The 27,760-nt window shown below is 48.0% G+C and overlaps 5 protein-coding genes across 7 annotated transcripts; 3 read left to right on the top strand and 2 right to left on the bottom strand.

Moving 5' to 3' along the window:
- Positions 1–597: 597 nt before the first annotated feature.
- LOC119139400 (delta-type opioid receptor-like) lies at positions 598–4,049 on the top strand. The gene is made up of 3 exons (XM_037280018.1): positions 598–858; positions 2,329–2,681; positions 2,811–4,049. Exons 1-3 carry the CDS (start codon positions 620–622, stop codon positions 3,347–3,349), a joined length of 1,131 nt encoding a protein of 376 aa, XP_037135913.1. The 5' UTR covers positions 598–619; the 3' UTR covers positions 3,350–4,049.
- Positions 4,050–4,214: 165 nt separating this feature from the next.
- On the top strand, positions 4,215–6,780 carry chmp5b (charged multivesicular body protein 5b). The gene is made up of 8 exons (XM_037279839.1): positions 4,215–4,410; positions 5,241–5,345; positions 5,416–5,462; positions 5,546–5,639; positions 5,707–5,778; positions 5,852–5,960; positions 6,369–6,481; positions 6,561–6,780. Exons 1-8 carry the CDS (start codon positions 4,342–4,344, stop codon positions 6,609–6,611), a joined length of 660 nt encoding a protein of 219 aa, XP_037135734.1. The 5' UTR covers positions 4,215–4,341; the 3' UTR covers positions 6,612–6,780.
- Positions 6,760–10,053, bottom strand: fastkd3 (FAST kinase domains 3). Its single transcript, XM_037279837.1, has 9 exons — positions 9,935–10,053; positions 9,111–9,443; positions 8,738–8,992; positions 7,802–8,648; positions 7,613–7,698; positions 7,370–7,544; positions 7,239–7,305; positions 7,057–7,171; positions 6,760–6,977 (listed from the first exon to the last, which is right to left on the bottom strand). The coding sequence occupies exons 2-9, from the start codon at positions 9,417–9,419 to the stop codon at positions 6,879–6,881; spliced, it is 1,953 nt and encodes a 650-aa protein (XP_037135732.1). The 5' UTR covers positions 9,420–9,443; positions 9,935–10,053; the 3' UTR covers positions 6,760–6,878.
- A 346-nt stretch (positions 10,054–10,399) lies between these two features.
- On the bottom strand, positions 10,400–12,839 carry myl12.1 (myosin, light chain 12, genome duplicate 1). Its single transcript, XM_037279849.1, has 4 exons — positions 12,670–12,839; positions 11,289–11,489; positions 10,875–11,036; positions 10,400–10,785 (listed from the first exon to the last, which is right to left on the bottom strand). Exons 2-4 carry the CDS (start codon positions 11,470–11,472, stop codon positions 10,613–10,615), a joined length of 519 nt encoding a protein of 172 aa, XP_037135744.1. The 5' UTR covers positions 11,473–11,489; positions 12,670–12,839; the 3' UTR covers positions 10,400–10,612.
- Positions 12,840–14,272: 1,433 nt separating this feature from the next.
- Positions 14,273–27,690, top strand: myom1b (myomesin 1b). 3 transcript variants are annotated; one of them, XM_037279535.1, is made up of 38 exons: positions 14,273–14,459; positions 14,586–14,713; positions 15,664–15,783; positions 15,848–16,016; positions 16,086–16,243; positions 16,321–16,413; positions 16,724–16,812; positions 16,984–17,025; positions 17,224–17,238; positions 17,552–17,713; positions 17,780–17,941; positions 18,491–18,632; positions 18,699–18,898; positions 18,966–19,019; positions 19,120–19,244; positions 19,296–19,479; positions 19,554–19,728; positions 19,814–19,935; positions 22,387–22,583; positions 22,784–22,910; positions 22,972–23,156; positions 23,222–23,336; positions 23,396–23,552; positions 23,625–23,731; positions 23,821–23,865; positions 23,941–24,077; positions 24,158–24,302; positions 24,431–24,490; positions 24,559–24,626; positions 24,712–24,825; positions 25,795–25,882; positions 25,964–26,002; positions 26,078–26,183; positions 26,274–26,443; positions 26,516–26,552; positions 26,617–26,639; positions 26,713–26,768; positions 26,847–27,690. In XM_037279535.1, exons 2-38 carry the CDS (start codon positions 14,598–14,600, stop codon positions 27,105–27,107), a joined length of 4,365 nt encoding a protein of 1,454 aa, XP_037135430.1. In that variant the 5' UTR covers positions 14,273–14,459; positions 14,586–14,597; the 3' UTR covers positions 27,108–27,690. The 3 variants fall into 3 exon arrangements, with proteins under 3 accessions (XP_037135430.1, XP_037135431.1, XP_037135432.1); XM_037279536.1 differs by lacking the exon at positions 17,224–17,238; XM_037279537.1 differs by lacking the exon at positions 14,586–14,713 and having other exon boundaries at positions 14,274–14,459.
- Positions 27,691–27,760: the final 70 nt, after the last annotated feature.

Raw genomic sequence — 27,760 nt, 5'->3', positions numbered from 1 at the left:
CATTAATATTGAAAATAACAGAATGGAAATAATATTTTGCAAAGTTTAACTTTACATTAATATTGAAAATAAAAACTTAACTGAAATAATGTTTCATAGAAATGTAAGTCAAGCTGTGACTGTGACATCATCACTGACAAAAAGTAAAAAAAGTACACACTCTGGCTGGCAGACGGGGGAAGAATGGCGTCTCCTAGTGGACATAGGTTCAATTTCCGGTTCTGTCGTCATGTCACGTCCCTCACCTGAAAAGCCAAAGTAAAAGAAAAACACGTGCTTACTATGCAAACATCTCGCAAGTTTTGGAGCAAACAATTTGTGTGTGGGCGGTGGAAGGGGGGGGGCGGGGCAATAACCCGTTCTCTGGTTATCGTCACAATTATCCTCTTCTGCAATCATTTACATGCGCACGCAGTAGAAGTCTTGCGAAGAAGAGGATGTTTTGGTTTTCTCGCAGTGGCCGTCATGAGCAAGTGTACCTATAAAAACGCGCGTCGTTCACGCGCCACATGTTGACGCGCGCGCGCGCGAACAGTGTGCAGCGCGCGGGCACGCGCCCTCCGCCCCTCTTTCCAAAGTTTCCTGCAAACAGCAAGTGGAAGCGTGTGCGCCTTTTGCAATGATGGAAAGCGCTGGTCCGGCCGAGACGTTTCGGGAGCGTTTGCTGGAAGACGCGTCAAGCGCCGCCGCGAGCGGCAACGCTTCAGCGTGGAGTCGGAATGGCAGCGTGGGTGACCAGGACTGGGAGCAGGACCAAGACGCCTTGTCGCCCGTCATACCCATCATCACCGCCGTCTACTCGCTCGTCTTCGTGGTGGGATTGCTGGGCAACTGCCTGGTCATGTATGTCATCGTCCGGTAAGGAGCCACAAAAAAAAAAAAAAAAAAAAAAAAGCCACAGCTGTCTGTCCTTCTGTCTGTCTCCAAGAATTAGCGTGGAGCTCAAATGGGGACAATGTCATGATACGCGTCGGGGTGTAATAATAAATACTAATGAGCAACAACAATAATAATAATAAGTTCACTTGCATGTGAGACTGAATCCAAAACAAGCTTGGCGGCCTTGATTCCACGACTCGGCGTACCTAATCAAGTGAGCGTAAGCGGTTTCCTTCGAGCCGGGGGTGTGGAGTTACACTTTCACCGTGTCATTAATTCCGCATATACGTGACATGCTGCAATCGATTGCTCGAGTTGATATGTGCCCCCGACGGCCCACAAGCTCACTTTATGAATCCCATCGCCCGCGCCCCTCGAGAAGTGGCCCCACCGAAGCAATAACAGCGCTTCCATAAATCACAGCCTCCCAGCAGACTGGTCAACGTGATATTAATGATAGCTCCGAGGGGCCACATTGGCTCTTTATTTACGACACACGGAGGCGACAAATCCACCCTGATGTTCCGGTTGAAAAAAAAAAAAGATGCAGCAGATAGCGAGCGGGTGGCATCAAATCAAAAAGTGACGCCCGGCTGGCCGCAGCAGTGGCTCGAAGAGGAGCGCTCTATTCAAACGAGCGCACGATGGCGAGCGCCTTCCAATCGATGCCTTTATATTAAACATTGATTACTCGACGCTTTGTATTAGAAAGGTGTCACGCTGGCCCTGATTGCTGACATTGTCCCGCTTCTAGCGAGCCTTTACTTTACTACATTGGATTGAACCAATTAAACTGGACTATTAACGCTGTCAACTGTACACGGCTTGGTTTGGGTCAACACTTAAGTGGAAAGAGACGTCGCACTGCTGTGACTGCTGCTAAATAAAAAAAAAGGCCAGTTAGCAAACACAAGCAAAGACAAGCGACTGATTCAAGTTAGCCAACTCCCGGTAAACTTAACAGACTCCATCAAGTGTTCCAAATGTGTCAATACAACACAGCAGTGAGCTGAAGTATTTTATTGATGACTCGGCTGCTGCTTTTGGTCGCACTAATTAAACAAAAGCCGCCTGGAGCCTGCAAGACGTTGAGATCAATAATGTAACCATAGCATTACGCTATTAAGCTGAATAATATAGTTTGGCTTCATGAAAAAGTAAAGGTAATTTTGAAGTCCGGTTTGTTCTCTGCGCTTGCTGTGTTCCCGCAAAAGGCGGGGCACTCAACAGTAAAACAAGACAAAAGGAAAAAAAAAAAGTAAGCGACTGCGGCCTGATGAGAAAAAAAGTAATTACTTAGTGCGATTACGCTTCCCTCATTTAATGAAGTGGAGAAACGGGCCTCGTCCGATGCATAACAATGAAGCCCGGAAGCACGAAGCGAGCTGCTGTTTGATTCATGCCGCCGAGGTCGCTCTGGGCGCTTTGCAACTTTCCGTGTCGTCTCAGGTACACCAAGATGAAAACGGCCACCAACATCTACATCTTCAACCTGGCCCTGGCCGACGCTCTGGTCACCACCACCATGCCCTTCCAGAGCACCGACTACCTGCTCAACACGTGGCCCTTCGGCCAGGTGCTGTGCAAGGTCTTCATCGCCATCGACTACTATAACATGTTCACCAGCATCTTCACGCTCACCATGATGAGCGTGGATCGCTACGTGGCCGTGTGCCACCCGGTCAAGGCGCTGGACTTCCGGACCCCAGTTAAGGCCAAGGTCATCAACGTGTGCATCTGGATCCTGTCCTCGGCCGCCGGCATTCCCGCTTTTATCCTGGGCGGTACGCAGACAAACCTCGGTGAGCTCTCAGACACATTTCCGAGTTTGGGCGCTAGTCCGGGAATTGAATCCTAGCCTGATCCAGTTGGTAGTCCAGGTTATTGATTGCTTCATGTTTTGGGTCCATTTGTGCTGTTGTCCCTTGCAGGCATCACCGAGTGCACCTTACAGTTCCCCGAGCCGTACGTGTACTGGGACACGCTCATGAAAATGTGCGTGTTTCTCTTCGCCTTCGTGGTGCCGGTTCTGATCATCACCGTGTGCTACTCCCTGATGCTCCTCCGCCTCAAGAGCGTGCGCATGCTGTCCGGCTCACGGGTGAAGGACCGCAACCTGCGGCGCATCACCCGGCTGGTGGTGGTGGTGGTGGCCGTCTTCGTGGTGTGCTGGACCCCCATCCACATCTTTATTCTGGTTAAGGCGCTGGCCAGCGTGCCCGAGACCACCGCCATCATGGCCGCCTACTTCTTTTGTGTGGCGCTGGGCTACACCAACAGTAGCCTCAATCCCATCCTCTACGCCTTCCTGGATGAAAACTTTAAGCGATGCTTCAAGGACTTCTGCGTCTCAGCTAGGCTAAGGCAGCAGAAGGCGTCCAGGAGCAGGAAGGCGGCAGCGGCACCGGAGGCCGTGGGCGAGGCCGCCGTGCCCCTCCGCAACCCGGATGAGAACAGTAAGGCCACATGACTAGCGCTGGAACTGTCTTCGTTTTCCCACATGGGAAAAGAGGACTCCCGGGACTTGGGTCTCACTCACGTCACCACAACCATGTAGACACTGTCATGGTGGCCCGACGGACATCGTTTGGAGAAGTGGCAAAAGAGGATTTGAGTTGTTGGACTCACTTTCAAGTCAGCAGATTGAGACAGACAGGAATATTTTGGGGACGAGACAAATGGTGACCTTTAAGAACAGGAACCCGGAGAGCATGTTGGAATAGAAATTTGACAGAAGGCTTTTTGTCATCCACTAGGAGGATTTGACAGAGAATAATCCCGCCACGTGCGATTTAATAATCCCATTGAAATGTTCAAATATGACAAAGCCTGCATATTATCAATCCGTATGTAACGGTAACGTGATTGTGATTTGTTTGAGATAGAATAGAATATACAGTTCTTGTAGCATGTCACGCTTATTCCATCGGCGGCCTAAATGCATGATCGGCACTTTTGTTATGAATGAGTGCGAATGAAGAGCATTACATGTTTCACCGCTATTTTTAAGCTTTCTGACAACAAAAATAACTTCAGAGACTTCTTCCCAAGAAATTTAGGTTATTTTGGGCTATGTCTGTCATTTTACCATCATCCTACTTATGTTTGTTCACCCGTAGCTGTACATTGGCTTTGTTTGTATAACGCATTAAATAAAGTTTAAAGAAGACGTATGGATGGCTATTAAACATAAAAATATTTTTCATATATGTATGCAAATAGTGCCTGTTTGCCAATTAACGCCGAGTAAAATGTGCCTATCTCTGAAAATGAGTCAGTAGCGTCTCTTGGTGGCCAAAAGCGTCTATTACAAGGGACAAATCAAAATCTTCCACGGGCGTGGCCTTGGTGACAGTCAAATGACGTCATCGTCGACACTTCCGGGTGTTTCGAGGCTGGTAGAATAGACAGACGGCGAAAAAACTTACGCTCAGCACAAGTTTGTTTGTTTTTTCCATTAAAATGAATCGTATTTTTGGTAAGGGGAAACCCAAGGGTCCGCCACCGAACCTTACGGACTGCATCGGAACCGTAAGTACATTTTTCAACATTCATTTGTTTCCCCCCCCCCTACCTCCAAGTAAACAAAGACCAGCCCTGCCGGAGAGGCTAATTTAGTTTGGCCTAACAGTTTTCTCGGAAGTCGGAACCAAAACGTCCCTGTTTAAACTTGTAGTGTTGCCTCCAAATGAATTTTGAACCAAATTATTAATATTAACGCGTGGCGAAACCCGACGCGGTGTTGATGTCATGTCACGTCACGGGTTAAAAACAACATTTAAGCCGTGATTCATCGCCAATTGTCTCGTTCTAAATACTTTGACTGCCATAAATAAAAAGCCGTGATAGAAACTATTTAGATTTTGGTGAGATAGAGCGGACCGGTATGAACCGGTTCTACAGGTTTGCAGGTGACGAGAGGAAGGGATTATTTATAGCCAGCAGTGTACATACATTTAGATATGAAACTGTAAAAAAAAAAAAAAAGAATATTTAGTGCAGTAAACTATGTTAGCACAACATTGCTGCGTTTGTAAGAGGAAAAAAAGTGTCTGTGCTGATTTGCTGCATATTTTATAGCATCTTTGCGCTCGTTCGCCTACGGTTGTTTTAGACTTCTAAGTGTCGTATAGAAAAAGTTGAAATAATGGAATCAAGGAAACCTTTTGAGCTGCCTATTTCTGAAAATGTCTGAGTGAGCCGTAGAGTTTTACCCAATTGTGACGTCAGTGTGGCTAATTGACATTCCACGCTCATTCATTACTAGTTTTGTAAATGCAGATTGGTTACGTCAGATTTGCTGGCAAAGAACAGCTTTTGTTTGGTTGTAAAATGGAAAATACGCATTGTGACTTGAAAAGGTGGATTCCCGTTCGGAGTCTGTGGATAAGAAAATTGCTAGACTGGATGCCGAGCTTGTCAAGTACAAGGAACAGATGAAGAAGATGCGAGACGGACCGTCAAAGGTGAAACTGCAAACACGATCCAATGTCTGTTTTGTTTACTGACCACGTTCTTCTGTGCTCTTGCCATTAGAACATGGTCAAACAAAAGGCCATGAGGATCCTGAAGCAGAAGCGAATGCAAGTGTCCTTTTTGCTACTTTAAAATTTTCTATTCTGGTTTTCCCCCAACTTTAGTCCAACTAGAATTGTTGCCGTTGCAGGTACGAGGGTCAGCGAGACAACCTCATGCAGCAGTCGTTTAACATGGAACAAGCCAACTACACCATTCAAACCCTCCAAGACACTAAAACCACAGTAAGCTCACTTGACGCCTAAAATGTGAAGTGCTTTGAATGTTTACTGACGTGTGGTTTTGCTTCAGGTGGATGCCATGAAGGGCGGCCTGAAAGACATGAAGAAAGCGTACAAGCAAGTCAAACTTGATCAAATCGAGGTACTTTTACATTTTGTTTCCCCTCCCACCTATAACAACGAGCACAAGCTAAGCTTTTCATTTCCTGTCCAAGAACATTCAAGATCAGCTGGAGGACATGATGGAAGACGCCAACGAGATCCAAGAGACGCTGAGCCGCAGCTACGGAACTCCCGAGATTGACGAGGACGACTTGGAGGCGGGTCGGTTGCAAGAAACTTTCATTTTGAACATTGCATTGTTTGATATCTGTTGGATTCATCTGATTCTTCTCCCCAAATTAATATTTCAGTTTATTTGTTAAAATTGTGTTACTTAAACATTATGACTCAATTTGCAGTTAAATTGCAAACTCCGCTTCTTTCTACATACTTAACATTTTTTAATTTTTTAGTGCTGAAATGAAAAACTAGTGTTTTCAAATTATTATTATTTTTTTTATAACTGCGCTTAATTTATAGAATACATTTATAGAACAAAGTAAAAGTGCTCACCCTGCGAAGACGGGCCGAGGTGAGAGAGGGGGAAGGTTAGGGCGTGCTGTTGCTTGATGTGGTGGCGAGTCCATTCCGATGCGAGGGCGCCGTTAACGTTCTTTGTGCGGTCGGTAGAGCTGGACGCCCTGGGAGACGAGTTCCTGATGGACGAAGACAGCTCCTACTTGGACGAGGCGTCTACGGTGCCGGCCATCCCCGAAGGCCTGCCTGGCTCCAAATCTATCAGGGTAGCCTATCATAAAGATTCCAACTCTTGCTTTTCTCTCCGCTGCTCCCATTCATACCGCTTGCTTTCTGTTCTTACAGGAAGGCGTCTTGGTGGACGAGTTTGGCCTTCCTCAAATTCCCGCCACATAAACAGACGATTGTTTCCATGTGTCTTACCCCTCCCTTCTATTTATCCGAGTGACACTCCTTGCCTCAGACTAACCAAAATGATCAAATTGCTTTGTCATTCATCTTTATGATTGTTCTATTAATCGAAGGTGGAACTCACAATAAATGGTATTTTTCAAACAACGCTGCATATAATGCAACCCTTGTCATGTTTAATTGGCATTTTGTTTTTCTTACCCTCATCCTTTCTAGTTACAAAGCTCAAATATCAACATTTGGAGTCATAAATCACCAAATTAGTCTGTAGCTGTGAGGGAAGATTTTCTGGTGGAGGTAATTGCTGACGGCGGCCTTGCTGCGCAGTTGCTCAAATTCATAGAAGGGGATCTGTAGCGTAGAAGCACGGCGTCAATAAAGAAACCATCGCATTTTCATTCTGAAAAAGAGCGGTGGGAAAGAAGCGCACCTGGACAACTTGGTACCCCAGCAGCTGGAGGTGGCGCTGCTTGATTCTCTCGCTACCGAGGAGCCGTCTGGCGTTGGTGCTGAAGCGCCGCTGGCCGTCAATGCACAGCGCTATCCTGAGGAAAAGGGTGAGTGTGGATTTGAGGCAGGCCTTTATTTTTTGGAGGTGGGGGCTTTACACACCGTTTGAAGACGTCCTGATGGCTGGCAGGGAGCACGTATCCTTCTTCGTCCAGCTTGATCTCCACGTCTGCATACACAATGGCGCATCAAGGCATGTCACAACATTGGTCCGGCACCTAACGCTACCTTACCCAGCGTGTAGCAGTAAGGCGTCAAAACTTTAGAGGCAAAGTAGGAGCGCGCGCCAAAGAGCTGCACCAGGCCCGACTTGACCGAATTGTCCAGCTGCGGCTCCACCGCCGTCTCCAGGGAGCGTCCCGGCATCAGGAAGGACTTGACGCGGTACTTGGGGAGCAGACGAGGACCCTGAGAAGACGGTATAATATTGAGTAATATCGACAAGTGAGATAAAATGACATATCAAACCCGTTTACCTCATAGAAGGGACACTCTAATTTGACGGTCATGTAGAGTTGAGTCAGCTGCGCCAGGACAAAATGGTCCATTCCGTGCTTTTCCTCTGAAACACGACAAACGGCATCAGATATTTTTTGGGGCACTATAACATTTCTCTTCCTTTGAACGGGGAAACTTGAGGAGTGGCTGTTTGGTGCGTCCCTAACCTTGCAGCTGCTGCAGGAAGAAGCTGCTGAAGACCTTGGAAACAAAGTTGACGGGAAACCTCTCCACCAGGATGCACGAGTGCAGAAGCCTCAACAGAGTGCGGGGCTGAAACTGTGAGAATCGCGTGCGCAGGATGCTCTCCACCTTTCTGAAGAGCTCGCCGGCGTTGGGCGGCAGGTAGGCCAGCTTCCCGAATGGCGCAATCTGCCGCGCTATCTGCCCCGTGCTGTAGCCGTCTGCTCGGTACACGAAGCTCTCGGCCACGGCGTCCAGCACAGCCGGCGACAGGATGTTCCTGCGGCTCAAGAACTGCGTAGTTTTGGTAAGCGTCTCCGGGTGGCACGTGAAGGCGGCGGCGGACATGCGACGCTCCAGCGCCTCCACCAGGTAGCGGTCGCTATGTCCAAAGTGCATGAGGGCGGCGAGGACGGCTGCCAGCTGCTCGTCAGAGAAGTGGGGCAGGTGGCGCACGGCCCGTTTGCACAACTGGATCACCAGCGGCGTGGCCTGGGTTTGGTCCAGGTCCTTCAGGGCGCCGAGCAGCCCACTGACAGCCACCTCGTCCATGGAAGGCGCCACCGTCACAGCGTGGGCATGCATGGCATTCAGGAGGTCCCTGTATTTGCCGCAGAGTGCCGCGCCACTTCGCAGAAGCTGGTACACCGCCACAAGTTCGTCTAAGCTCCACCGTGAGGGTGCCGCCTTCTGGATTTGTGCCATGACCTCCGCCAGCATGGCGCCCCCGGAGCCCTCTACGGCCAGCGCCGCCCGGCCAAGCGTGCAAAGCTGGCTCACGCTTAGGTCACCGCCCTCTAGCCTCTCCTGGCTCTCCGACAACAGACGCACCTAAAGGTGCAAAGGAGAGGCATTTAGAGCCAAACTGCAACTTTGAAAGCGCCTGTTCGATCCCAGTTTCCAACTTTGTAAATAGTTACCATCAGGGTGCTCCAGGGGTCGATGTAGAGACGCGTGCACGCCAGAAGAGCCGACATCAAAGCGGAATCGGACAAAAGGCGCGAGTCGCACTCAAGCTGCAGGCACAGTGCTCGAACGGCGTGGTCTTCCAGCACCGAGGGGTCACGCAGGCAGGGGTTCTCGCCCTCCTCCCGCTCCAGGTCGGCCAGGCGGTGCAGTGCGGCGGCCGCCGCGCCATCTGACACTGCCGTCGATGAGCGCAGCACCTTGAAAACCTTCACAGAAGAACAAAATGGCAATCGGGTCAAATGTGAATTTAACGTAATTGCTCATTTAGGATACTTAATTATGAAATGTGAATTGTATGTAGTTAGATCTGCCGACATCAAACACCTGGGATGAAGACGAGCAGTCGTTCAAACGCTTGTGGAAGTCGCGTTCGTCTTTGTCGGCGGGACCGTGTCGCTGGGTCAGACGGAACCGGGGTGCAGAGTCCCCGAGCGTTCCCACAAACGACGGGTCCCGGACGACGGCGGTCAGGCTCCTGGTGCTTCGCGATGGCTGGAGCCTGCGGCAGCCACCTGTGAGGATGCAACGCCCCGCCGATGCGTGTAGGCAGGCCACGCACACGGGCCAGGCTGCTGGGAAGACGGAACCGAGATGAACTCCTACTGAAAGTCTTTGGACCAGCTTCAATGCCATGACCTCAGTCCCAATGTCATCACGCTAGAACACACAAAGAATTCAAAGTAAGATAAAACAAGTGGGATGAAGTTAAACCAATAAATCCACGCCAGCACTTTAAAACGCACATTTTAAGCACGTTTATGAACACAAGCCACTTCCAAGCAAAAAACTAAGGAAAATATTGTGCAGATTTCTCAGTTCTAGAATAATTGGAACAGTTGGTTGTCACTTTTTACATTATTTCCTAGGCGAAGGCATTACTATGATTCGTAGTCTCGCTGTAATTGGAATCAGTGCACGGCGGATAGCGACCATGAATATACGTTAAATTAAAAAAACAAATCTCCCAGGGACCCAAAAAGTTTGCGAACCGCTGTCCTGAGCAACCTTCAGGTTCGCTAATAGCAATTTAGCAGCTAGCCTGGCGGCGTCAAGGAAAAGTGGCAAACTCCTAGCGGATGTTAAGCACTTAACCCTCTGACAAAAATGGTTAAGGAACAATAAATGTTTACTAGCAGCCCAATACATACCTAGGCTCTCCTGTCACTGGGGACAAAAGGAGAAGACGAGGTGAACCCGGCTGAATTCGTCTCGTAACGTGGTTCCGTAACAGTGCTTGACGCATTCACGGGATGTTCGTTTTTCTGACAATTGAGCTGGTTTCCGGTAGTTACATGGCAGTCGGTCGCCAAAATAAAAATGTACCCAAATGTAACCGTTTCAAATCCAATCACACATTAAAGGAATTGAGGCAGCTAAATTGAGTTTTTTAAAAACGTAAACAGTAACTGAGTCTTCCCTCAGAACTCCGAACGCACCTTAGAGTATGAAAACGTTTTACCACTAGAGGGCGATAATTGAGATTTTAACAGATGTTTTAAGGTTCGTCGTAAATCAAGGTCTCCGATCTTGAAAACGAAAAAACAAAAACTGCTTGGATGTATCGTTAAACGAACCGTTTGTCGTTTACACTCAATGGAAACACACGGCAGAAAAACATATAGAAAGCTTTATTTGAAAACTTTATATTATAAAATGCAAGAACAAGTCAGCTCCAACCCAATGGCACATCCGACACAGCAGAGAACTATTGCTTCGGCGTGCTTGACATAACATGGTTTATTACAGAAGAGTTGAGATTGGCAGTACAGCGGTCATAACTGACACAAAGTGGAAGAAGAATCCGCTGGCTTTGTTTTGCTTTGGCTTTAATCATCCTTATCCTTGGCACCGTGCTTGAGGATGCGCGTAAACTCCACATAGTTGAAGTTGCTCTTCTTGTCGATGGGCGCCTCGCGAAACAGCTCGTCCACCTCGTCGTCCGTGAAGCGGTCGCCCATCGTCGTGAGCAGCTCCCTGAGGTAATCTTCCGGGATGAAACCTGAAGGAACCACCGCCGGATTTCAGTTTTTGTCCACTAAGACCTCGAAATAATTTATGAGCTTGTTTTTACGGTTTCTATTCTGGTACCTGTTCCTTCTTCATCGAAGCAGGCAAAGGCGTTCCTGATGACGTCCTCAGGGTCGGTGCCGTTGAGCTTTTCTCCAAACATGGTGAGGAACATGGTGAAGTTGATGGGGCCCGGAGCCTCGGTCATCATGGCCTCCAGGTAGTCGTCCGCGGGATTCTTCCCTGCGAGGCATCAGAAGACGGCACTTATTTGCCAGACGCAGACAAACAGCGGCTCTCTCAACCGGTTTTCAAAGAGCTGTGGCTTGAGAACCGGCGAAGACTAAACAGGATATTTATTTTTAATCTCAAAATTAGGAGATAAGTGGCCAGTGACAAATGAAGTCTGAAAAGCAGATTTGATTATAAAAAAATGACTGCACTTTTTTTTTTTTTTAAACATTTGCCGTACCGATGAGAGATGCGAGCACTCACCAAGTGAGGCGAGCATGTCGTGGAGGTCCTCCTTGTCCACGAAGCCATCACGATTCTGGTCAATCATGTTGAAGGCCTCCTTGAACTCCTGGATCTGCGACTGGTCAAACATGGCGAAGACATTGGAGGTGGCGCGCTGGGGGCGCTTCTTGGTGGTCTTTCCCTTTGCCCGTTTGCTCGCCATCTTGACGCTTTGGATCCCTGCGCCACAAATTCAAAAGTGACACGCTGAAAAACGTCACACGCTACCGATCGGCATGGCTGACACACCGCCTAGCACCGTCGCCGGGGCGGCACGCCCCGTTCCGAACGGCATTCTCGACTGAGCTATAAATGGAAGTCTTGGCCATCTTTCCAGATGGCTGTCTCCAAATGGGAGCAAAGTTAACGATGTGCGCACGGATGCCCTTATGAGGCCGCGTCTCCAATGTGGACGTTCAACATTCCGAGGCGCTCGTGGAAAAACTGGGAAATATGTGGAATGAGTTGCAACAGGCTCAGACAGGACCAGACAGCGCTCTCATCCAACTTCCATTCAGTAGATTAGGATTCAATACAACAATGTTAAACACCAGAAACACATATAATGAAAGCTGTACAATTAGGATGACAAACAAAATCACACTCAAGACCCAAACTTGCTAAGAATTCTTTTGAGTGAGAGAGTTTGACGTTGTGAATATCTTCAATGTGAGCAATATCAAAAACAGTAGTGTGGAAAATATTTTTAGTGATCAATTAATCATTTTTTAAGTTAAATGACTTGATCTTCCATCTCAAACAATCAGCGCAAATGTTGGTCATCGCGTTCCAAATTAAAAGTAGATGTTTGCTAAAGCCTTCTCTTGATCAAACTGACGTTAAGTGCCCGTTTTGTTGATGGAGAAAACAGGTCAACATTTGGTCGAGGGTTCGGCAACGATAGCACATCTTACCTACAACAGGTAGTTTGGCGATATTACACGCTTGGTAGGCATGAAACAAAACTTTCTCTCTCTCAACGCGTCATTTGTTGAAAATAGGAAGTCGATTAACAAGCCGAATGGAATGCGGCCTGGGAGCCACACAAACAATACGACGACACTAAAAACTCAAAGAGAAACTAACTGACATGAATACTTCTCCCTTTGTAAAGGACACGCGTTTAAAGGCAACCACTTCGTCCAACATGTCGTGGAATTTGCTCGTCTTATCGAAACAAACAAACCAAGTGACGGTCGTCGCGATGAGCTAACGGCAGGCAAGCTAGCTGGCTAATAGTCCAATTTTTCTGTTTTTAAGCATCATTCCCACTTCGAATGGCACTTGCTTTCCACTACTTTCTCCCTAACAATATGAATTAGCAGATAATGGAATAATAGCAAATAAGTGGCGCATTTACCTGACAAGAAGAAAATAGGTGTCAACTAAACTCAACGGCGTAGCTCTTCTCACAACCACCGCCCTTCACTTCCTGACTTGTCAATTTGGCCGAGGCCAACTGCTCGGGACGTACCAACGCCAAATAAAATAGGGGTGTCTCTTGTATTGATGAAAATGTTACAGGAGTTATGACAACACAAAACATTCAAGATCAAACAAATTCACATAAACTATCAAATATACGGAAATACGTATAACGTGGACAAAGTTATACACGTTTTGACGAGAAATGTTGATTGTTTGACACCTAATTCTGCCCACGTGAGCAAATGTAACAATCCCAAACGCTCCACTACGTTCGTTGACGTTCCTGGATATGCCCAAAGATGGCAAAAGAAATCAGATCCGCCATGTTATGAACTCAAGGTCCATTAAATGTTTGGGAAAAAGAACATGCAAATGCAACTAAATTATAATTGTCCTTTGTTGGTTCTACTTTTTAAAGGCCAGTCACTAAATATTTTTTTATTATTATTTTAGTAGCTCACTGTATGTTGGCATGGCGTAATAATAACATGGACAAAATGCTGATTGAACGGATAATAATAGATGTTGAATGGAAAACACAGACAACAGTTGGCACGGCAGTCATTGCTGCCGAGGGAGGATTACTCGTCCAGGAATTCAACAGGAGCATGAGTCAAGCGGTGGAAATGTGAAGCATTTTGTAATCCGTTCCACTCTGGTTGCTCTATAGTGTTATACATTTCCTGTTTTGTTTCAACTTCCGGAAAATAGTTATTTGTTTGATATTTGAAAACTATCAATTGTTTTGATCGTTGTTTTTTTGGGTGTTGTTACTTTGTCGCCATCTGGCGGCCAATATGTAGAATTGCAACAGTGCGCTCAAGCAGGTTGAAATTTTTCAACTTTCTAGAAGAAAAGTGATACATTTGACTCATTCTCTGCACCAGATGGGGAAACAAATCCTTCAGAACACCATTTATTAAAATGTATTATTTATTAGTTGAGTCACCCTTATTGTATTTGTGAATTTGATGTAATTTAATGTTATTTCCTGAGGCCTGCTGACGTCAGTGATCGCAAAAGACGGTGAAACCTGAGCTTTGGTGGCCTCAAGAGACTAGAAGAGAGTAACAATGATGAGTAACAATAGCCTCAGCGCCGGCTAAAGTTAGAAGCGGCTGTTGTGGCATTGTGCTCAAAGCTAAATTAAAAGAAAGAAAATTCTCCCTGGGGGAGGTCACCGGCAGGCACATTGCAGTTTCCTAAAAATGCAGTTCCAATAATTCAATTTAACTGGAAAGAGAAGCTTTCTTGCTTGTCTTACGATGTTTTGCGCCCTGCATCTGTCAGTCTGAGTGGATTTAATTTAATTTCAGTCAGATTAGACCTTGCTTGTCTTACACTTAAAATAAGTGAAATGTTTCTCCAAACTTTTGTGGGGTGAGTTAACCCGGGTTGACAGATGTTGATGCGCTTTAAGGCGAGCGCTTTGTTTACCTGCTTATCAGCCGTCCGTTGCTTATTGGTGGACGACCTGCAACCTCCCCCGCCTGCCTGCGCTATATTTATCCCCACCCTGCCCTTAAAAGGCTGCGGCTGCTGCTGGGACACACTGACATTTGTTGGGGGTCCGGGTATTATTTTGTTGGAGTGCACCGCAGTCTTGCTCACCTGCAGCCACTTTCTTACGTCCTACCTGCTTCATTGTGGAATTGCCCCCTTGAAGTTGAGCAAGTGACCTGCAGGGGGGGTAAGTGGCAACCGTTCCGCGGACGCAAAAAGGTGAGTTTCTGGCGAAAAAGGTGCAGCATGTGACAAATTGCCTGTATATTAACGATACATGTTCAGCGTGGACGAACATGTTGCGAGAAGCTCTCGGACGCTAACCTAGCAGAGCAAAATCCGCAGGCACCCGCAAGCATGTCTACCTCAGTACCGTTCTACCGCAAGTACGGACGCAGCTACGACAGGGGCTACCGCTACCAGTCGGGGAGCGGGTACTCGGTCGGGACCAGCGCCGGCACCAGAACCAGGGGGTAAGACTCAGGAAGCCCTCCCCATGGTCTCCCCCCTCTTAACGCCACTTGCAGATGAAGCTCCATCCTCACTTGGGATCATCTCCATTCCATTGCGCCCACACCTGAGCATTACTGCATGTTGACTTCATGCATGCAGAATCCAAGCTTCATTTTACTAACGTCTTGGAAACGAGAAGGCATAATTGCTGCAGCCATGCAGAATCCTCGTCGCTCCAAAAGCATCACTTATCAGGTGACGCAAAAAGCAGCAAGAAAATGGATGGATGGATGTTTGTTGATCCATTAAAGTTGCATCATTGTCAAAGAGACACACAAAAATGGGGACTGATATTTGTTTCAATTTGTGGACAAATATGAAATGCTCCAGAAAAAGCGGTTTAAGCAATTATGCCTCATTTGTTTTCTGGGTTTGGCCCCAAAATGTTTGCCTTCAGTTAAAGTCCAAGCAGTCATCATTCAAAATTCAGTGCGCTAACAGAATGACCGAGGCTCAGCCTAAAAATTATTTGTTGGCATACAGAAAGTCATTTATCAGATATCCTTGATATCTAGCACGGAGCTGGAGCTGAATCTCATGGATACGAACCAACCAAGAGCCTCCTCGGCATCCAAGCCGCAGCAGCACGTCGGACATCTTTAAATACACTTGCTCGGAGCGTGCGAACAGCCCCAGGGGGTTTAGGTTTTGTTAGCGCCACATGATCTTTCGCTTGGGCGCCCCACCAAGACCCTGGGGTGAGGAAAGGGGGGCTAACGATGCAGCCGCCAGAGACTACGTCTGGATGATATGCTGCTTGATGACACTTAGCCTTGTTCAGACACTAACTCGAAATTAATTGATGGTCAATAACAACCACAAGAGCAGATATCAAGTTCCGGGCTGACGTGTGGTTGGTCACGTGTAACCTGTCCAATCACATTCCTAAAATGCTTCCCTTACGCCTCAGCCTTGATCGGTCATCACAATCCCGACCCGACCCGCTGCCCAAGAGAGCCAACCCCTCCTACTTGGCCGTGGACCGAGAGAACCAAATCATCGGCTACGTAGTGCCCGTCTTCAGGACCAGGTAGCGTCTTATGTTTGGAATTTGGAAACATTGCGGTGCTCACTACCTACCGGCGCTCATCTAGTCAAGAGTTTGCGGCGGGATATTCGGACGAGAGCAGACTGCGGAACACTGCCACCTACATGGAGCGCCGCGACATGTTCACCAGCGGTCTGGAGATGGAGCGCTCGGAGCAGATCTCCAGGAAGGAGACCATGCGTGAGTCGGCCCAACGCATCTCCTTGAATAAAACGGTCAGTGGGGACCAGGGGCGAGAGGCAGGGTTCTTCCTGGAGTGCGTTCTCAACCTTATTTGTTCGTAGCTCTACGAGCACGAGGAGCACTTCAAGCGCATGAACGAAGACAGCCTGATGCACGTCCCGGAGTTTATCATCAAGCCTCGCTCACACACCGTGTGGGAGAAGCAGTGCGTGAGGCTGCACTGTACCATCAGCGGCTGGCCGGACCCCCGAGTCGTCTGGTAGGCCTTCAAGAAGACGCCTGACATCCCGCTGACTTTCATCAGAATCCTCCCAAATGTAAACGTTCTTCTTATAGGTACAAAAATAACGTGGCCATCGACCATCTTGCCAACGCCGGGAAGTACAAAATCGAGAGTAAATACAGCGTCCACTCACTGGAGATCAACAAGTAGGTGCCGACTGGCCTTTCCTGATAAAATCACAAGTGCACGATTGTTTAGAACTGCTTGAAACACTTCTTTTGAAACAAACGATTGCGACTCTGAGCTGAATGTGTGCTGTCGTGGTCTGCACCTGGTGGACGTGACATCACCAGCTGTGTTTATTTATAGCAACGGTATTCCTGGCTGGGAGTTCCAGAGCGCCTTACCGTGGTCACATAGTGGGTATTATTTACATGACGTGGGGGGGGGTTAAGGTCATGACAGAATGTGTGCATTGCCAGCATCGCTAACCTGACCTCCTTCTCTTCTTTCCAGGTGCGATTTCGAGGACACGGCCCAGTATCGCGTCTCGGCCATGAACGTCAAGGGGGAGGTGTCCGCCTACGCCTCGGTTGTTGTCAAAAGTGAGTCATGAGCAATCCCAAAGATTCCCATCCCAACTGGATTTCAACATCACAGTTTTGGGATGCCACTGTGATTAGCGGCCCTTTTGTCCGGCATGCGCCCCTCGACATCTGGCAAAACTCTCGTGTTTCCAATGCAAAGAAAACATAGTAACGGCTGTCATCACGCAGGGTTCAAAGGGGAAGTGGACGAGTTCCTGCCTGCTCCTAGACGTACGTATCAACTCAATATGTGGCTGAATTAAGTCATGTCATATGTATATTTCATGGACGTAAAAACTGAGGACCGGCAAATGCTGCACCAGATCGCGGTCGAATGCAATCCGCCTTGTGACGGAAAGTTACTTTCAACAAGAATGACAATACGAATACTTTTGGTATTTACTTGTTGTTTCCTTACTGCTGCTGCAGGGACTGGTGTGAAAGGTAATTGGGTCACATGGTTCTTGTGTGGCTAACATCACCTAGCCAAAACAGTGTGCATGGTCACCCTCGGTACTGTTTTAACTCATTCCTAGTTCCCTTGTCAATAGTAATAAGAAGAGTCTACTCTTAATCTATCTTTGGACTCTTAAAATTAACCGTCATTGGTGGTTTGGAGGTGGAAATTTATCGGCGTTCATCACCATTGGTTTGCGGTACCTCACTAGTTTAGTGCATGACCACATCCAGTTAAATCAGCAAACAGCTTTTGGCGACCTCGTTTGGCTAACGCTGGTTCTCACCGGGTTCCTTCCAGATGGTCCCGTGTCCGAGTACGGCATCACTTTCCAGACCAACATCGTCGACAACTTCGGCGTGTCCTTCGGCAGGGAGGGCGAGACCATGAGCTTGGGCTGCACCGTCATCATCTACCCAGCTTTGCATCACTACCAGCCCGAGGTGCAGTGGTACAGAGACGGTAAGTTAAATTCGGACCGAGTCTTTTTGTTGACTTTACATTTTTGCGACGTCTCCGCTAACGTAGGGGTTCTCCTGTCCCCGTCCAAGTGGAATCACATGCACTGGAGTGGTGACAGAGCTACGTTGACCCTTACGCACCTGAACAAAGAGGACGAAGGACTCTACACTCTGCGCGTCACCACCAAGTCCGGATACAAAAGCTACTCCGCCTATGTCTTTGTGAGGGGTGAGCTCAAATCTGAAACATTGTCGTTAGCTGTTTTTTCATCTGTGACTAGTAAATGTACAAGAGGCCCCACTCATGACCCAGAAAACCATTGATGACAAAAACAAGTTTGTCATAGTAGCCAGATGAGCTTTGCCAACGGTGCCATGGAGTCAAAGTCAATGTGACGTTCTCCAATCAAAATGTTTTAGTATGAGCTGCTGCTTTGGAATATCTTCAGCAGAGATGCACCGCCATGGAAAAAGAGGCCAGTGAAGCTTATCATGGCCGGTGGGCTCTTGGAAACCATCTGACATTTCCAATCTGTCCCACTTGGCGCATGGCGGGAATACCACAACACTCATCAGCCACTGTCAAGGTCTTCTTCAGTCGCACTATTCTAAGTGGGCTCAGATATGGAATGGTCCCGTGAGATAATCCAATCATCTGCATATCAGACTCAAGGGGAAAGAAATTATATTTTGGTGCAGGGTTGATTGAAACCGAAATAACCGACATATTGCTTGATGTCATCGAGTCAAAACGACTGACCTTTCTGCTCCATCCAAGATGCTGAAGCCGAAGTGGAAGGAGCACCGGGGGCCCCCCTGGATGTGTGCTGTCTAGATGCCAACAAGGACTACATCATTGTCTCCTGGAAGCAGCCGGCAGTCGACGGTGGCAGCTCCATCCTGGGTTATTTTGTGGACAGGTTAGAAAAGAATTGAAAAAAACGATTCTCACGCCGGTTCTGATCACAAGCTGGCAATACGTGCAGGTGTGAGGTCGGGACAACCCACTGGATCCAGTGCAATGACACTCCTATCAAGTTTGCCCGATTCCCGGTCACCGGCTTGGTTGAGGGTCGCTCCTATATCTTCCGTGTGCGCGCCGTCAACCAGAGCGGCATGAGCCGTCCGTCTCGGGTGTCCGAACCTGTCGCCGCCATGGACCCGGCCGATCGCGCTCGCATGAGAGGTACCGTGCTTTAGATATTGTTTTAAACAGCAAATGCTAGACAGAATCTCCATCCTCTCGTTGTCAGGTAACACTGCACCTTGGACCGGCCAGATCATTGTCACGGAGGAAGAACCTGCAGGTTTGCAAGATCATCAATGTCTTAAAAGCAAACGAACAAAAATAATTGTATTTTTCAGTTCAGAATGTTGATTCTTTCTGATTTGTGGCTGTTTTGGCAGAGGGTATTGTTCCTGGCAGACCTCAAGAACTGCAAGTGACCGAAGCAACCAAGAACTACTTGGTCCTCAGCTGGAAGCCACCCGGCGAGAAAGGCCTGGAAGGTGTCATGTACTATGTGGAGAAGGTAAGGTTCAGAACTAATGGAAACAGAAAACACATGATCATCTCCCCTTAGTGTGTCTCAGGCACAGATAGCTGGCAGAGGGTGAACACGGAGATCCCGGTGAAGTCGCCTCGTTTCGCGCTGTTTGATTTGGCGGAGGGGAACTCTTACTGCTTCCGCGTCCGCTGCTGCAACGCCGCCGGCGTCGGCGAACCGTCCGACCCCACCGAGGCCACCACGGTTGGCGACAAGCTCGGTCAGAAAGCCGCTTGGTCACGCGTGTATCCGGAGATCCTCGGTTATAACGCCGGAAAATGTTGGGATCGGCAGATACGCCATCCGCGCCGAGCAAAGTCGTCCCTACGAGGAACACGGATACGTCGGTGGTGGTATCCTGGGAAGCATCCCGTGACGCCAAGGAGTTGGTGGGCTACTACATTGAGGCGAGCATTGTGGGCAGTAACATCTGGGAGCCATGCAACAACAAACCCGTCAACGTGACCAGGTCAACCTTAACTTGAATTTCAACAATCCAAGGTTAACCCATATCTCCTAGATTATATTGAAGTATTTCAACTCCATCTTTTCAGGTTTATATGCCACGGTTTGACGACGGGAGAGAAGTACGTGTTCAGGGTGAGGGCTGTGAACGCCGCAGGACTTAGTCCGTTCTCTCCGGAATCCGAGCCTGTGGAGGTGAAGGCTGCGATTGGTGAGGAAAAGCACCACCGAGATCTCATTGAAGGAACTGAACTGATATTTATGGTCAAGCATATGAGACATGTGGCATCTGATCACCAGTGTTCTCTTGAGCCATCTTGCACTCCCACACTGTTCCACTCCACCGTGGTTGCACTCCACCACCCTGTCACTGTTTTTTGTCTGCTCCGCCCCACCCACATCCACCAAAACCAACCCAACCACCAGCTCCCTGCACAGCCAGAGGCGGGTCAGGACTTGTAGACTTCCTCTAGTTTGGGTCAGTGAGATCCAACTCAGCGGTTGTTACAAACCAGCCCAAGAATCACACAACCAGCATCCTTCCCTTTCCCTTCCCTTTTTTTCTCATCCGTCCCGGACACGCGTCGTGTCGGCAAATCACTCCCCAGTGTTCAAGGTACCAGCGCACGGACCCCCATCAAAATCAGGCGACTAACCTCGCTCTCTTGGAATGTTCTGCTCATTGCCTTGCACTGTCTCAATCAGATATTCGAGATACTCTGCAAGAGCCCTTGTAAACCTCTTCAGCTTCCAAACTAACACATTTCTAGCCTTTAACTGCAACTTGGCATGTTTCTTTCCCACCTATGAAGCACATTTATTGCAACAATGTCCTTACTGGAGAGATTCAATGAAAGGATGCAGAGTTGTTGCAATAATGGGAAATGCATTGGCATTGTGAACAGTAATCCCTTCCGCGAATTTGTAAATGGTGAAAGGCAAAAACGTGGGGAATTACTGTCATGTGTTTGTCTGCATGTTTTCATCACATGGACATCACTTGTTGGCCATCTTGTCTTCATTGTCTTTGCTAGTCAGATGAAGTCATTGTTTAGTTTCTAAGTTTCTATCTTGTTTTTTTTTTTTTGCTTTTAATTGCAACTGTAATCTTGTGCTTGTGTTTAAAAGCAGCCTCTCTTGATTCTCTCTGCTAACTCCTGTAGGGGGCGGCATTCCTCACGGTGTGTTGCCGGAGACGGGGCCGGGGGGTAACCATGGCCGACTAACCGCGCACAAGCCGTACTGGACGGGCGCGCATGACACTGTCCAGCTCCCCGCTGACACAAAAAGCAAAGCTCGGGCCGACCCTGAGCTCCCCGAGCGGGGGTCTGAGGTGGCGGCGGTGGCGGCTAGCTCTGGCCCCTCGGACGGCAAAAACCACGAGTCCGAGAGGGGCGGCGTGGCTCAGGCTCTGGTTAACGGGTCGCCCTCAGAGCCACCGCCGGGCTTGCTTTGTGAAGCACGCACTGACGTAGCGGCACACTTAGGCTCGCCAGGCGTCGAGGGGCCGGCTAAAAAGACAGCCCCCGGGGCCAAGCGGGCATGCGGGTTGTCAGTAGATGCTTCTGCTAACAAGGAGTCAGCGAGGCCAGACGCACGGGCTGAAGGTGAGCACCGGATGAGGCCGGAAAGAGCAAAAACAAACCTCTCCAAAATGCTCTGCACTCATGACAGGTGGCAAAAGCTACTCTTAGGTAAAAAGCAGACTCAAAAATGTAAAGACCCCATGACATCCCAGTCCGCTTTCCCCCCACTGATTTACGCATATCAAAATGAGTCGGTGACCAGGAAAAATGTAACTTATTTTCACATCACTGCACATGACCAGTAGGTGGCGTACTCCTGTGGCGTACTGCCGGCAGGTAAGTCACTGTGAAACCTCACTAACTCCCAAGCAGCCACGCTTAGACCACGTGCTGGCTCTCCACAGCCTTCCCACTTGGGGGGGGCGCGTTGCCTTGTTGCCCCGAAGACCCTTAGGCGCCCCCCGCCTACCCACCACCACCACCAAATCACATCATAAGAATGTCAGATGATCACACGCTACCAGTAACCAATTGCTATCTCTTTTAGGTGTAATCTGACATCAACTAACAGGCTTAATTAGCCCAGTTCTTAGTTAGCCTGCCTTATCTTAGCTACCTTAGCTTAGCCTGGGTTAGCCTGACTTGAATGTGAAGATGATTTTCTATTTAAAGCTCTTTAAAGTGTTATACACCAAACATTGACAGTGATGCCTCGCTACTTCGCGTTTCGTTTATCACGGCTTCACTACATTGTGGATTTTTTTTCCAAATTAAAAAAACATTTAAAAGTCAAAATAAAACTTTTAAATTGAGGAAACGTGGATAACCTTTAGGACAATGTAGTATTGCTCCAAATGTTCGTTTACATTCCTTTAGAAGTTCGTTTTCGCGTATTAGTACGATTGCGAATTAGCATCTTTCCGCTAACTCGTTAGCCTGCCCAGTACTTCTTGTTGGTGACCGTACTTTGCGGATTTCACTTATCGCGGGTGGTTTTTAGAACCAATTATCCGCGATAAACGAGGGATTACTGGATTAATTTGTATCTTTACACAAGGACAGAAATATTAGCTTAGCATAGAGTGGAAAAACAATGGAGGATTGTTAGCTAGGCTGATTTGAGTTTGTCACCTCAGCGTCGCCTGCACCACCGTATGGAATCAGCGTGCTGGAATGCGTACGCGACTCCATGGTGCTGGGGTGGAAGCAGCCCACCTTCATTGGAGGGGCCGATATCAGCGGATACTTCGTGGACTACCGTGAGGTTGTCGACGGCGTGGAGGGAAAGTGGCAGGAGGCCAACATCAGGGCGGTCAGCGAACGTGCCTACAGGGTGAGTCCAAAAACAGACTTGGTGAATCTGTTGTTTTGGCAGAAAGGTAAACACACGTTTCCCTCACAGTGTGTTTGCCTCGCAGTGCTGAGGTTCTGAGTTTGAATCTCAGTTTAGGGTTTCCTGTGTAGACCATTCACGATTTACCCAATGTTAGCGTAGATTTTTGTGAAAGACTCTAAATCATTATTTGTGAGCAGGTGACTGATCTGAAGGAGAACAAGAAGTACCAGTTCCAGGTTCGGGCGGCCAACATCGCGGGGGTCGGCATCCCGTCGCTTCCCAGCGACACCTTCTTGTGCGAGGAGTGGACCATTGCCGTTCCAGGTGCGAGGATCTGCGCATAAACAGCTAGCCTATCGTCTTTTACCGTTTTTTTGCACCCCAGGACCTCCTCACGATCTCCAGCTGCGAGAGGTGCGAGGCGACTCCATGGTGTTGCTGTGGAAATCTCCGGTGTACCAGGGGCGTGATCCTGTCAACGGCTTCTACGTGGACATGAAGGAAGCGGAAGCCCCGGAGGAAGCCTGGCGAGGACTCAATACCAAGGCCACGGAGAACACCTTCTTCAAGGTGCTGTCGACTCTTCCCCAACGCCAGGGAGATGGCTGCCATCAAACGATTGCTCGATCCTGCAGGTGAAGAATCTGAAGGAGCAAGAGTCGTACGTGTTCCGAGTGCGTGCCCAGAATCAGGCCGGCGTGGGGAAAAGCTCGGACATCTCCGAACCGGTCCAAGCTGTGACCAAGCCCGGTAGGAAAGTGACGTAACGACTGGTCACTGTGCAATGTTTAACTCGCATCCCGTCGCAGGCACCAAGGAGATTTTGGTGGACGTGGACGACGACGGCGTCATCTCTCTTAACTTCGAATGCGCCAACATGACCCCCGACTCCAAATTTGTGTGGTCCAAGAACTACGAAGACATGGACGACTCGTCACGCTTGACCATGGAGACCAAAGGGAACAAGTGAGATTCCAGGAATGGGCTCACCAAAGAACGGGCGCTCGCTCAGGTGATAATTCTGATTTTTCCGTTCAGGTCCAAAGTTACCTTCAACTCACCCGGAGAGGAAGACATTGGTATTTATTCATGTCTGGTCACTCACACGGACGGAGCTTCATCCAGCTACACCATCTCGCCTGAAGGTAGGACGGTGATGTTCTCTGGAGACAATAAAGTTCAACAGTTTCAGCCCATGTTGAGATGTCAAGATTTAATGTGTTGCCTGTGACAGAGATGAAGAGGCTGCTGGAGATCAGCCACGATCACAAGTTCCCCAGTGAGTACCTCCACAGGACTGTTTCCAACTAGAAGTCATTCAAGTCAATTTGTTTTCCTCACTCATCCTCGCTAGCTATTCCCCTCAAGTCGGATTTGGCCGTGGAGATGCTGGAGAAGGGCAGAGTTCGCTTCTGGCTGCAGGCCGAGAAGATTTCAGCCAATGCCAAAGTGGACTACGTGTTCAACGACAACGTGATGGCCCAGGGCGAGGTTGGCCGGCGAGCCAGAAGGCAGATCCTTCTTCTTCTTCTCAACAGTTTGAAACCAATCTTTGATGTTTTTGTTGCCAGAAATACAAGATGAACTTTGACAAAAACACCGGCGTGGTTGAGCTGATCATGGAGTCGCTGATGCCTGAGGATGAAGGCACCTTCACCTTCCAGATGCAGGATGGAAAAGCCACCAACCAGTCCAGTTTGGTACTCATAGGAGACGGTAGGACGTCCAAGAAATGCCATTCCAATAGTGTCACAGAGCGATAAAGCGCGTTATAGCTAGCCCTAGCCATCTTGTCACGTGATGTGTCCACTAGAGGGCGTACTGTATGCTTTTCCTGTTTTTAGTGTTCAAGGATCTGCAGAAGGAATCAGAGTTCCAGAGGAAAGAATGGTTCAGAAAGCAAGGTTGACTTTACATTTATGCATTAAATCTCCATCTTTTTAGTTGATTCTCCATTATTTAAATGTTCCAGGTCCTCACTTTATTGAGTATTTGGGCTACGAGGTCACTCCAGAATGTTGCGTGGTACTCAAGTGCAAGGTGACACTCATCTGTCGCTTGATTTATTGGAACGTTTGTATTTTTACATGACCATGCTGTGTTCTGTTTTCGTGGTGCATTCAAGGTAGGAAATATAAAGAAGGAGACGACGGCGATTTGGTACAAGGACGGCCGGGAGATCAAGGCCGACCAAAATTTGGGCTTCACTGAGGGCGTCCTAAAACTGGAAATAGCTCAGGTGAGACTTTTGTTTTTTCCCAGCCAATCAGCAAGAAGAGGATTTAAAAAAAAAAAATGTAATAAATAAAAAAAATCATACTTAAATACTGTAATCTTTAAGTTAAAAAAATAATGGCCAATATTTTTATTTAATTAATATTTCCTTCTTAATTTCATTGTTGTTGTTTTTTCAATTTACTCAACAACCAAAATGTCCTAAAATTAAAAGACATCCTCATTTGTGTGTGTTCATATCACCAGCCATTAAAATGAAATCAATATCATAGGCATGACTTGCATCTGTCTGTCTGTCTGTCTGTCTGTCTGTCTGTCTGTCTGTCTGTCTGTCTGTCTGTCTGTCTGTCTGTCTGTCTGTCTGTCTGTCTGTCTGTCTGTCTGTCTGTCTGTCTGTCTGTCTGTCCCGTTGATGCCTCATGCTTGGCCCCATCGCGCCTGCCTCAATATCGCCAATGTTAATAAAGCTGCTTTTCCCACTGCAGCCCGACCCGCCCAGCGACTCTGCAGACGTCCATATCGGGAGAATGCTTAAAGTTGGGATCATTTGCTAGATTTTTTTTTTTTTTTTTGCATGCTTGCTTGCTTATTATTACATTTATGTACTCATTCATTTTTAGTTAATCCATGTTTGCTTTGCTTTGTTTGTTGGCTTTTTTTTTTTTACATTCATTTAGACTAGAGCTGTCATATTTTTTTATTACAATTATTCCTTTGATTAATCGGATAACACAAACGACACAATAGCTCATCAGTCTGCTTTCATGAATGACCATGGAAACCAGACAACGACTGAGAGTCTGAAGAGGACAAGTTGAAATTAAACTCGATGACTAAAGTAATTGTTGATTAATTTGATAATCGATTAGTTGTCAATTAATCGATTCATTTGGACACTTCTAATTTGCACTGATTTCCTGACATTGCAGCTTTTCCGCGACATTATATACCCATTTGACCTTTGTCTTGACAGATTTCCAAGAAGGACGCCGGCGTCTACGAGACGGTCCTGAAAGACGAGCGAGGACAAGATACGTCCAAGTTAAATCTGACTGACCAATGTATGGAAACCTTTCTTTCCTATGAAAGTCATCATTCGTGTTACTCGGAAGATATTTATGACCAAAGATATTTTCCGGCAGGTTTCAAAGACCTGATGAGCGAAGTCTTCAACTACATCGGTAAATTGAACGCCCGTCCTGTGCAGTTATGGTGATGCAAACCAAGGGCCGCAAAAGCTAATTGGCTTTTTACAGCTAACTCATCCACGCCGCTGAAGATCACCAGCACGGATCAAGGCATCCGCCTCTACACCTTTGTCAGCTACTATAATGACCTGCTGCCGGTCACGTGGCATTACAAGTGGGTTGGCTTGACAACATTTCAAGTCTGTTGGCTTTAGGGCACTTTGCTTTCTCTTGCAAGGACTTTAATTTGGTCTTCTCCCTCCAGGGACTCAGCCATCGCCTTCTCGGACCGCTTGAAGAGCGGCGTGGTGGGCGACCAGTTGTGGCTGCAGATCAGCGAGCCCACCGAGAAGGACATGGGCAAATACGCCATTGAGTTCAACATCAATGACGGCAAAGGCGGCCTGAGGAGGACCGTGGAGCTGTCGGGTCAAGGTCAGTTGAGCTGTCTGCTTTTTTGAGTGGCGGCGGGCTGCTTCTCACCGTCGTGCGCTTCATCTTTTCCAGCGTACGAGGACGCGTTGGCCGAATTCAAGAGACTCAAGTGAGTATTTATTTGCTTTGTTGCACTTGAAGAATTTGATTGACGCGTTTCTCCTCTTCTTCAGAGCGGCTGCTATTGCAGAAAAAAGTAAGCCACATTTAAGCTTTTCATTCATCCATCATTCGTTCGTCATCTGACCGAGTTCCTTGTGATTGTTCAGACCGCGCCCGAGTGGCAGGAGGTCTCCCCGACGTGGTCACCATCCAAGAGGGCAAGGTGAACCCCACCAAATGCGTCAACATGTCCTCACATGGAGCTAACCCGATGAACGCCCCCCCCCCCCCTTTCCGACAGGCGCTCAACCTCACCTGCAACATCTCAGGCGAGCCGTTGCCCCAGGTGACGTGGCTGAAGAACGACAAAGAGCTGACGTCAAACGAGCACTGCATTCTACGCTTGGAGTCGGGCAAGTTCGCCAGCTTCACCATCACGGGGGTCAGCACGGCCGACACGGGCAAGTACAGCATCCTGGTCAAGAACAAGTACGGCACCGAGAGCGCAGAGTTCACCGTAAGTGTCTTCATCCCCGAGGAGGTGGCCGCCCGCAAAAAATGAGCCCGTCCCATCTCCTGCTCAATGTGTGTACCTGGACAAAAGCAAACAAAACAATGTTGATGTTGAAATTGGTGCTGAATGTAGACCAGGTCAAAGGTCATGAGATACTAGCAAGCCAATACTGCTTTCAAATGTTTCGATTTCAACGAGAACGTCTCGCTGTTTGCTTGTAAAAGCTCAACGGACTAATTGTGTTTTCTTTGTTTTGCGTTAGCGACTGTCGCTCGACATGTTTGACCCCTTTTTTGCAAACGGGTCAGAACTTACTGCTCACTCCATACAATTTCATCACATTAGCTTTTCTTTGTTGCAACTGAGTAAGTTGATATTCACCACACATCAAAATATGTATCCATCTGAGAAGAAGTGAGCAAAAGACTGACATTATTTGCGGCAAAACGCGGTCACACATGATCACCAGATTGTTTGTTGTGATGATCAACTTCCACCGCCCGTCCAATGTGAAGATCACCGATCGCCATGGCGATATTTGCCACCTCCACCCTCACTGTTAGTCTTTTGTGTTTGCCAACGATACTAATGATAATAAAAAAAAACAAGCATGAACTTCCCCTCAACCTCACCTGTGAGTTGTCTCCCTTTTTCCTGAACTGGCCTCCACCTTGTCACCATCCACACCCTTCACTCCTGAT

The sequence above is a fragment of the Syngnathus acus genome, chromosome 20, assembly GCF_901709675.1.
Source record: "Syngnathus acus chromosome 20, fSynAcu1.2, whole genome shotgun sequence".
NCBI lineage: Eukaryota > Metazoa > Chordata > Actinopteri > Syngnathiformes > Syngnathidae > Syngnathus > Syngnathus acus.
Note: the sequence above shows the minus strand (reverse complement) of the source record. Positions and strands in the feature narration are given on the sequence as shown.

Coding starts and splice junctions, on each gene's coding strand:
- chmp5b (XM_037279839.1), top strand. CDS start 4,342: ATGAATCGTATTTTTGGTAAGGGGAAACCCAAGGGTCCGCCACCGAAC. Junction 5,346..5,415: donor TGCGAGACGGACCGTCAAAG/GTGAAACTGCAA, acceptor TCTTGCCATTAG/AACATGGTCAAACAAAAGGC. Junction 6,482..6,560: donor CTGGCTCCAAATCTATCAGG/GTAGCCTATCAT, acceptor CTGTTCTTACAG/GAAGGCGTCTTGGTGGACGA.
- LOC119139400 (XM_037280018.1), top strand. CDS start 620: ATGATGGAAAGCGCTGGTCCGGCCGAGACGTTTCGGGAGCGTTTGCTG. Junction 859..2,328: donor GTCATGTATGTCATCGTCCG/GTAAGGAGCCAC, acceptor GTGTCGTCTCAG/GTACACCAAGATGAAAACGG. Junction 2,682..2,810: donor CGGTACGCAGACAAACCTCG/GTGAGCTCTCAG, acceptor TGTCCCTTGCAG/GCATCACCGAGTGCACCTTA.
- myom1b (XM_037279535.1), top strand. CDS start 14,598: ATGTCTACCTCAGTACCGTTCTACCGCAAGTACGGACGCAGCTACGAC. Junction 18,633..18,698: donor CTGGGTTATTTTGTGGACAG/GTTAGAAAAGAA, acceptor CAATACGTGCAG/GTGTGAGGTCGGGACAACCC. Junction 24,627..24,711: donor GCGTGGTACTCAAGTGCAAG/GTGACACTCATC, acceptor GGTGCATTCAAG/GTAGGAAATATAAAGAAGGA.
- myl12.1 (XM_037279849.1), bottom strand. CDS start 11,472: ATGGCGAGCAAACGGGCAAAGGGAAAGACCACCAAGAAGCGCCCCCAG. Junction 11,037..11,288: donor CGACATGCTCGCCTCACTTG/GTGAGTGCTCGC, acceptor GATGCCTCGCAG/GGAAGAATCCCGCGGACGAC. Junction 10,786..10,874: donor CTTCGATGAAGAAGGAACAG/GTACCAGAATAG, acceptor TGGTTCCTTCAG/GTTTCATCCCGGAAGATTAC.
- fastkd3 (XM_037279837.1), bottom strand. CDS start 9,419: ATGGCATTGAAGCTGGTCCAAAGACTTTCAGTAGGAGTTCATCTCGGT. Junction 8,993..9,110: donor ACTGCTCGTCTTCATCCCAG/GTGTTTGATGTC, acceptor TCTTCTGTGAAG/GTTTTCAAGGTGCTGCGCTC. Junction 8,649..8,737: donor ACCCCTGGAGCACCCTGATG/GTAACTATTTAC, acceptor TTGCACCTTTAG/GTGCGTCTGTTGTCGGAGAG.